Source organism: Macrosteles quadrilineatus, unplaced genomic scaffold (assembly GCF_028750875.1).
Source record: "Macrosteles quadrilineatus isolate MER2022 unplaced genomic scaffold, UCM_ALF_1.0 Scaffold_8__2_contigs__length_117827958, whole genome shotgun sequence".
Lineage (NCBI taxonomy): Eukaryota > Metazoa > Arthropoda > Insecta > Hemiptera > Cicadellidae > Macrosteles > Macrosteles quadrilineatus.
The window spans coordinates 52,721,793-52,731,933 of record NW_026542601.1 but is presented as its reverse complement, the minus strand read 5'-3'; the positions used below and the strand labels follow the sequence as shown (position 1 = coordinate 52,731,933).

At 34.7% G+C, this 10,141-nt stretch overlaps 1 protein-coding gene across 1 annotated transcript; it reads left to right on the top strand.

The window, feature by feature from the left end:
• The first annotated feature begins 2,858 nt into the window (after window positions 1-2,858).
• On the top strand, window positions 2,859-9,864 carry LOC129000386 (uncharacterized). The gene is made up of 4 exons (XM_054427350.1): window positions 2,859-2,905; window positions 7,160-7,385; window positions 8,449-8,748; window positions 9,423-9,864. The coding sequence occupies exons 1-4, from the start codon at window positions 2,859-2,861 to the stop codon at window positions 9,615-9,617; spliced, it is 768 nt and encodes a 255-aa protein (XP_054283325.1). The 3' UTR covers window positions 9,618-9,864.
• The last annotated feature ends 277 nt before the right edge of the window (window positions 9,865-10,141 follow it).

Sequence of the window (10,141 nt, the reverse complement as noted above, 5' to 3'; positions counted from 1 at the left end):
AGATACTTGCTTAGTTGTGTAAGGAGTTGTAGAACAGATGGGAACAGTTGCAACAGTCACTGTACCATGATTGATCAGTCACAGACTGACAGGTTTATAGCACTGTTTGTCACAGATACTTGCTTAGTTGTGTAAGGAGTTGTTGAACAGATGGAACAGTTTCGGCAATCACTGCACTGTGATTGACGAGTCACTGTCTGACAGGTTTATAGCACTGTTTATCACAGATACTTGCTTAGTTGTGTAAGGAGTTGTAGATCAGATGGGAACAGTTGCAACAGTCACTGCACCACGATTGATGAGTCACTGACTGACAGGTTTATAGCACTGTTTGTCGTAGATACTTGCTCAGTTGTGTAAGGAGTTGTTGAACACATGAGAACAGTTCCAGCAATCACTGTACCGTGATTGATGAGTCACCTACTGTCTGACAGGTTTACAGCACTGTTTGTCACAGATACTTGCTCAGATGTGTAAGGAGTTGTTGAACAGATGGGAACAGTTCCAGCAATCACTGTACCGTGATTGATGAGTCACTGACTGACAGGCACTGTCACAGATACTCAGTTGTGTTAGGTGTTGTTGAACAGTCGCAGCAGTTACTGTGTCTATTCTGAGTATTCGATATACACGTGACTTACATTGTTTTTCTGTATTACCTGTTGATAAGATTGTAAATAAAGAAATACTTTCATGTTATTAAAATGTCCTAATAAAAAAAATATATATGATATGGAAATTTTGTCTTCAAAAAGAAATTATTTTAACAAAATGTTACATTTTTGTTTTATATACTTCATATTTTTTATTTTGCTAATAATTTTTTTGGTCGACACCAGTAGTTCAGTCAGAAAGCGGTCCAAACCTATCAAATGTTTGTGGATTTAACTCATCCCTCACGCACTGAAGTACAAGCCGCTGACCACTATGCTACCAACACACCATATCTGATGCCACAGTCCTTTCATTTGGTTTTCCTGTAGTATCTTCTTTTCTATAAATATAGCCAACCTAAATCTATGAAAAGTTTAAAAAATACACACCTTTATCCATCTGTTATTTGTGTCCTCAAATTGGTTTCCGTTCCCCATTGAAAGTGTAAGTTAAGTACGGAGGATCTTACACATTCTTCAACTGTAACTTGAGACATTTTATCAGACATTATTGGTATTGGGACAAAGTACACAAAGGGGAAAGCCGACCTGTGATGTGGAGAGGACCAATGATATAAGCGGATAACGAAGCCACACATCGGCACAGAAACAAAGCTAGTCAGCTATTGTCCCTACAGTTGCCAAAGTAACGGTGCGATGTGCCGGGGCTCAGTGTTACCTGTGTTGTAGTCAGGTAAGGAATGCTTTTAGATATGTTTTTGGCTCCCTTTTAGCAGACATTTAACAACTTTGTGTGTGTTTTTTTTAAATTTTAATCACGGAACGGTTTCAGCATTTTTAAAGGGTGGTCACTCCCTTTAAAACTTTCAAGGGCCATAAAGATGGCGAAAGTTTAGAATGGTCGGAGAGGATTAGGTAAAGGCAGCTAATGAGGGGGGCATATAGGATGGAGAATGAGGCATAGACCTACTTTAAAAAAACAGTTCTTAGGAAGAATGTTTAAAAGGAAAGTGGGTGGATCATGTGAAACGATGTGGGGAAGAGAGGATCGAAATAGTATACAGTATGTTTTATATTTTATTCTTACAGTTGTTCTATTTTATGAGGAAATTGTCCAAACCCTGGTCTTGGTACTATCTAACGCCCACTTTGTAATAAGAAACGTTAATGGATAGCTTATAGTTGGTTAACTTAAAAATGAATAAATAAAAAAATGAAAAAATTAATAAATGAACAAATCAAAAAAGAATAAACGAATAAATGAATGAACGAATGAACGAATGAACGAATGAACGAATGAACGAATGAACGAATAAACTAATAAACTAATACACGAATATAAACGAATAAACGAATAAATGAATAAATGATTTTATTTTCATTTAGTATAAAGTTATTACATACATGGACAGTGTTTGGAAATTGACTGGCCGTTTAATTGCGTCTTAATTTTTGGTAAAGTGAAGATAACAAATAAAACAAGCGCCTTGAGATTTTACTTAATTCGTAATTTTAAAAATGCCATTACGTCAAATTAATCAATTTAATTCAGTCGGTAGGTTAATCCATGAGATTTATAAGATTTTATGGTTTAAATTGAACGGCTTAGTGTTTTAAAAGCAGCTTAAAACAAATCGAACTAGATATTGTTTACCATTTAGCTTTATGAAATTACCAACCATGGCTGTTTTAGTTACATTTCATTTTAACCAGTGGATACAGTGGTAAATTTTACATGGCATTTCATGCTAATTTGTGTGTTGACTAGTTTCTGTAGTTAAATATGACAACAATTTCCACTAATTTGCAGCCTGATAAAACACATGTTCCAACCAAGTAAATCACATTTTTTTTTTTTATACCAAACTGGAAGAGAATTCTAAAATGAAATCCTACACACAAAACTTACAAGCAAGACTTACAAAATATTGCCTTCCTATTACTGATTTTAAAAGTAAATTTTGTTCAATGTGGTTTTTGTAGGTAGCCATGTACCTTTACATTTAAGGTATTGTTACTTGTTTTTAACGATTTAAAGAAATAAACAAATTATAAGGTAGGGTAAGCTTGACCTCTGGTAACTCTGTCACCACAGGTTTCAATTTTACATTAGGATTGGAGTCTACGAGATTATTCAAGGAGATGGCTGTACATACTCATCTTAGTATGAAATATAGCTTTTTTCAACTTATAAATGTGCACATCACCCTGTGCTGATGATTATTTTGAGGAACTGAGAAGATAATGTCAGTCTCTCTATTCAGCCTCGGCCTTTGTGGCATTAAAGACAGGTGAGGGGATGGTGGGAGGGGGAGAGTACATAATTCTGGTCTTCAGCCAGTTAGACACTTTTTGCCCCTCCATAAAAGAATATACACTCCTATTATTTCATTTGTCACACTATTTTCATGGCTGTATTATCAAAGAAAATATTTATGTACAGAAAAATAATTTTAACAACAGATTAAGTAATTTGTCGAAGAACAATATTATTTCTTGTATCTCAAGTTGTCAAATATGTAGATACTAATCCAAACGAGATTATGTAATTTTTAACTATATGCAAGACTCCTTTGTTATATATATAATTTGTCTGTTCGTCTAGTCTATTTTTTAGTTCATTGCAACAAAACTATATTCTATGTTTATGTCTCCAACTCACACAACACAAACACTGATTATGAGACCAAAAGTCCATCGTTGAGGAAAATTCTTCACTATATAGTAAGTAGGCTAAACATAGGTTCGGGTTCAAAAATGGTGTAAAAATGGTGATTATAAAAAATAAAATATAATCGATTATTTACATCCCAACAAATATGAAGCACTGGCGGTTTTACCCAGTACAAGGCGTTTCATTGGAATTGCATCTGACTTTGTCTAACTTCAAAAATAACTCAATTTCAAAATATATTTCATATTTTTATATCTATGTTTATCTTGGCGTAAAAATCTCGAAGTAGATCAAGGAATTTTAATTGCAATGTGCCGACTTACCGCCAGGAAATAAAAATTGGAATCAATGGCTGAAATTAATTTTTGGATTCTCACTAAGAAATAGTTGGATATCTATTATAATTTTCTTGCGAACAAAATCCAAGTAGTTCCACATCTGTATTTGTCACATATCTAATCCCATATCTACCCTGCTGAGTCTCGTAACCTACTTCTCGGCGTCTGGCTTCTCTCTATTGTTATTTTTCAATCCGACATAAATTACTTCATATGCCAGGTGTGCAACAGGATGTCTTGCTGCCACGTTGTATTGTTAAGTAGGATTGCTCAAAAATCACATTATGATTTATTGGGCTTGAATTATTGGGCTTTAGTATTATTCTATGCAATTAAAATCGAACTATGATAATGCTCCTGTTACGATTAGTGGGGTAAAGTTACGATATTTAAAAATTAGACGTATTTGTACTTTATTTACTTAATTTATCATACGAAAAGCCCGAGTGAAAGTAAAATTGAGTCTTGTAACAAAGTATACATCTTTTAAATTATGCCTATTGACTCGATAAAGTTCTATCGATTTAACACTTGTAAATTGATAAATATGTCCTTTATAAATATGTTATGTGCAATAAAGGTTTTTACAGTATAGTATATGTTAGAGTTACTATTATAAAATTACCTAATATAGATAATCGATATATAATGGGGAAAGAAACTTCAACGGGCATAGGTGTACTTCAATTTAATATGAATGTAGGATGGATGTAGATTGTAGTGAGATGGGTTTCATAGCTTTGTTACTTCCTGAAATCTTTGAAGCTGTCTCTTTAACCAAAATCAATGATCTAGGACACACAATTTTTATTTCAATTGGAGTTCCAGAATATAGGGTGAGTAGAGCATTTGATTGGCTGATCCAACAGAGACAGATGGCAGATGCAGATATTCGATATTTTCATCTATAGCCTATCAATTATAAAATGAAACTGTTATAACCTAACCTAACTAACCAAACTTGCTGATTATGAAAAAAACAAATAAAGCTTGCTGATGATGATGATAATGATAAAATAAACTAATCGATTACATATTTTCAATCAATATTAGGGTAGCCCAGTTAAGAAACATGTTAAAAGTCATGACGTTACTCAGCCAAATATCTGTGATCATCCAATCAAAAGACTCCATTTGCCCTTTATGCCGGAACTCAAATAAAAATAAAAATTATGCATGAACCAAAAAGCTTCTCAATTTTCTTAGAATGAAATCGACGATCTACAGATTGTTAGTAGAGAGATCTCTATAATCAAACAGGTAAGCTGTATAGAAAAAACTTCTTCGTCCATTGAAAATTGTTTATGATAAAGCTGAGGTGTTTCATTTGCAATTAAATCAGTAATTTTAAAGTTTTTGAACAGAAAGAAATTATTCATTTTCTTATAGCACGCCTAGAAGAGTGTACGCACACAACACTACAGTTACACTTAGAAAAATATTATTTAATAAAATAGATCAAAGAATGAAAAAAAAGAAAATGGATCTGATTAAAATAGATGGAAGGCTCAACTCATAAGACACCGCAGAGAGGAAATCGTTTTACCATCTAAAATATAAACAGTGAGTTAACCAAGTGTAAGTTTATGTATTTTTAAGGTTCGTAGTTTTAAAAATATCCGAATATTGGACAAAAAGATATGCAATAATTACAACAAGTCCTGAATGTTTTAAAACAGTCCCCTATATACTGGTACCTAGGGAGTATGACCTATTTGAATTAGTTGGCACGCTTTATATTTAACCAACCAAAGTTGGCAGGAATGACAAAGGTTTGGGGTGGAAGGGTTGACTTCCGTATCTGTGAAGCCAATTAATGTCATTAGCCTTGAAATTTAGCTAGCGGTAACATTCCAGGGTAGCTGGAGTGGACAGTTTAACCTGTCCCAAAACTGACTAACCAACACCAGACAGGCAATTTAAAAAGCATAACACGTTTTTATTCATATTATGGAGCACATTTGCTAACATAATCTATCAAGCTTAGACGTTTGGTGGTTTAAAGTAACTTATCCTTACCATTGTTTAAAAATATTCCGTATGGTAAAAAGTATTACATAATATAATTGTTTCGATACTTATTTTTATATTTCCACACAAATTAATACAAACCCTTAATTTTTACAGGATACAACATCGGTGTTTTTATTTTGTTATTTTTAATTTAATTTTATTTATTTAGTTTTAATATTTATTTTATTATTTTTTATTATTCAATATAGGAGTATAAATGTTTTATTTTATTTTCTAGCTACATTAGAGGAAAATTAAGAACAGCTAATATATTTTTCAAGTCACTTATAATAATTTTCCAGCTTCATAAAGTCAGGTAGTTTCAACAGTTTTATCGATTTGAAAAATTGAGTTTACATAATTAATTAATGTTTCAAATGTTAAATATTCAAACTTTGAGTTTATTAGACTGAACGCAGAGGGATATAAATTAGTTGAAATTATTCAAAATTAACTAAATGATCTATGAGAAGATTCGTCATCATGTCAAAATAATTCAAATGAAACCATTAATCTACGATCGCAACTACTGTCATTCGCTACTGTACTTAAATTCTAAATCTATTGGTTGAAGGTTATACCATTGACTATTGTTATATAGTCAATGGTTATACCTACAGGTGGCTGGTTTTTATTTTCACTGAGAGAAATAAAATGCACAGTTGGGCTTGAAAGAACCATAGTATTGGAACCATAGTGCTATTGTTCATGGTATTGTATGTTTTGAGCGTAGAGCCAAAGATAAAATCTACGCCCTTGTATTGCTTAGTCTAAGGTAGAGCACATATAAGCGGTACACATACACCTACACATAGGTCATTGGCACGCATGAAGCCGTACACTAAGTGGGTTACCTGTACTTACAATACAATATTACAATAGACTAGGCTTATTGCAATGTACGATACCCAACAGATGGTAGGATTAGTAGATTTAACATCACCCTTCCTTTAAAGGCTCTATTTACACACCTATCCCAAAGTTGTGAAGGAGCAAATTAAAACTTTGCAGTCTTTATTACGTATGTAGTGTGAAATAGTGTAATGCTAGTTTGAATCAAAACTTACTACAAACGTAGGCATTTTTCTATCTGAATTATTGTTTTATATTTCGGGGTTTTATTCACGCTATTGATATTGTTTACGTTCTCTTACCCTGGTCATGAACCTGTTTGACCCGTTCTTAGATCAAATCATTATTGGTAGCCCAATTACAAATGACACTTGCAACAAGAATAGATATTGCTAGGAATCGAACCAGCAATCTTCAAATTTGAAGGCGTATTTACACCCTGTGAGTAAATTAGCACTAGAAATAAACACTTCACCCTTCAACAACCACGTTAGGGGTTTTTTACTTTTCTAAGACTCATTTTATACACATTTACTTATTTTTTTTATGTGTTTTTTGTTCCTCCTAGGTAAACCTTGCTTTTTTAACTCTTTTTCCCATTTTCAATAAAAAGTGTCTCAAGGCTACAATTCAACATGAAGGTTTTTGTTTACACTGTTCCTTTCCAGACCTCATAAGATGTACTTAGCCCCATCCCCCACCGACTCAGAGCCTGAGGGCTGGCTCCTCGACACCCTGATGGGGACAGACGCCCAGGTGGCGGACCAGGAGTTCTGGCAGAGTGACAATACTCTGGACTCCGGAGGGCCTTTGGAGTATCGAACATTATTTGACTGCAGAGGTTTCATTTTTAACATCGGCCAGGCAAACGACCACAGTCCGAGCTGTCTCCAGGTATGTGTTTTATCAACGACCTTTGGATACTGAAGTAGTCGATCTACTTGGACTCGATGTAGCCATGTTTAAAATTTAAAAGAAATTTGGTTGAATGGGTCATTCGTAGAGTGGGCTACAGTTTAAGATTCCATTTTCCTTTTTGGTTCATCTAATAATATTTTTTATGCGACTTAAAAGAGACTTTATAGTAAAAAGTTGGCACAGATCACAAAGTGCACTCGGTCGAAGGCTCAAGGTTTAAACTAAGTTCATTTGTAGGGTATAACTGACGACAACCAAAAACAAAAGGCTTACCTTACGATCCAATTAATTTATTGTGGAGACCTAGGTTTCTACGCCGGAGCGTTATCGTCAGTCCTAGGCTAAGCTAAACTTTTTGTGTTTCATCTCTTACTTGAATTAGAAACCCATCCAAATTTCCTGGCTGTTAACCTCCTCGACAATAGTGAAGCTACATATAGGCTCAAAAGAGTTAATCCAATAGACCTTCCAAATCGTTTTTAGTTAAACTTTTTAAAAGTTTTTGTATGTTAGTGCACTTGATGGAGTGTAACTAACCCATGTTAAAATGGTTATTGAATTTACTTATTATTCTAGTATTGAATAGATTGTAAATAAATACTTGTAAAAAAAAAATCTCTTACTTGAGATATTGTCGGTTGAATAGAATATTTACAAATATAGACACTGATTATACATAAATATTTACAAAGACACTGTGGAGAAGTTAGATGCATGGCCATGATCTTGTCAGTCCTAACCTCCAAAAAAATCTTTAAGGTGTTTTGGTATAATTTATACCCAGCTGTAATTTTGTGCATGTTTACCTATGGACACTGCAGTATCAAAATTGGACTCAGTCCCGTTTTCTTGCGCTGTGTTGCCTTCATCGCCATCTTCAGAACAGAAATGTAAATGATTTGATTTTATAAAATGGCCTTTGATAAACATTGAACTAAACCATGCTATTATTTTTACATGCATTTTTTCCTGTAGATCCTGATTGATACTCAGACTTTTTATTCCCTATACTTGTGCTTAATTTAACTTTATTCCACAGGCTCCCAGACCTACCACTTTGCCGTTATCTCCGTCTCCGGAACAACTGGCTACTCTGCTACGCCCCAGCTCTCCGGGGGACCGTCACCTCGCCGCGGTGTTGCGCACGCCCCTGCCTTGCCCCAGCCTGGCGCTGCTCAGGTGTGTGGAGGTGGATCCGGGGACGGCAGAGGCAGAGTTGGCGGCGCCCCGGGGGCAGTTCCTGAAGGCGGCGTCCAACTTACACTCTCGTTTAGTCGACCTCGACTCTGAAAATAGCTGTCTGCTGCACCAAGGCATTCTACTGAGAGTGGACTTTCAGGTGAATTCGGTTTTATAAATTAGATTGTATTTTAGGGTGCCTAGATCCATTTATTTCATTCGGTATAGTAAGTTTATGGCATTTGTTTGGTTTTAGTACGGTTTGTGCCTTACACCTAAAAGGTAGCAAGATATTATCTATTTGAAACAAGAGTTTAATAAAGACTTTTCTTTTAGTTAGAATAAAAAAACCATTCATCTACAAGGTATTAAAAATTGGGTGGAGTGAATACAAATAAAATGCGTAGGTATATTCACTCGACCCAAGAACGTCCACTCTTTAACTAAATAAATGTACTTAAAGTTAACAAATAATATAATTTTTGTGTTTCATTTTTAGTTTTTGAATATTTATATCAGTTGTAATTGAATACTGCAAGATTACACATGTTAGTTTGTTTTGTTTCTTCAAAGAGGGGTATTCCAGATTTTTCGTCTGTATGTCACACTCTAAAGATTAAATTGCTAACCTCAAATAAAATTACTGTATTCCATAAATACTCTTTTTTTACTTCATATTTGTTTATAACTCATTTGACGATTGAGAAGTTGTAATCACCGCTGAAACATATATACCAAGTTTCTCCACAAGTCTTTGGATCGTCTGATGAGGTGCGTTCTAACTATTATTTTTCAGATTTGCTTAGCTTCACCTTACTGGATTAATACTTGCAGGAACTCCTAGCCACGACCGACTACCTGGTAACCCAAGCAAGACGTCTCCACCAGGATCTTCAGGACGTACTCTACCTCAACGACCTGCTCTGGATGCTGAGAGGACGACTAGAGCGGGTGTCCAAGAGACGGTGGCCTTTCCTAGAGGGTCACGTACCTCTTGGAGTCCGAGAAGAAGCGAACCTGGTCGTCTGATGGTGTAGATTCTAGGCTAAGTCAAAACATATTTTAATGCTTATGTGTTTTAGTGCAGACATTTGTGTTTCATTGGGAGGTGTGAGAAAATATCGGAGATTTTTGGATAAGTGAAGTTTTGCATAGTATTTTCTTCACTTAAGAGCCTTGGATAATTCCAGGTGGGCTCTGTGCGAAAACATTGAATACTGTAATTCCTAATGCAGATATACTGACGAATTGTAATTTTGTCTTTCAGTAAAGAAGATACTGGGTTCGTTTTGGAAGTTCTTTTTTATTAAAACATTATGCAATAGAAAGGATCTTTTCACTGAAGACCGGTGTGATACTACCTCTTAACAGTCTCAGAGGATGGAAAAATAAGCAAATTAAAAGATTATTTTTTTTTTCTTTAGTCGTGACTCACTTTTCGTAGGTACCGCACCACTTGTCTACCGCACGCACTTGGTAAATTTACTTGATTGATGTACTCTAACATTTGTCCTCTCTTCTTATGTGTGGGTGTGTTTATTTAAGTTTTGCAT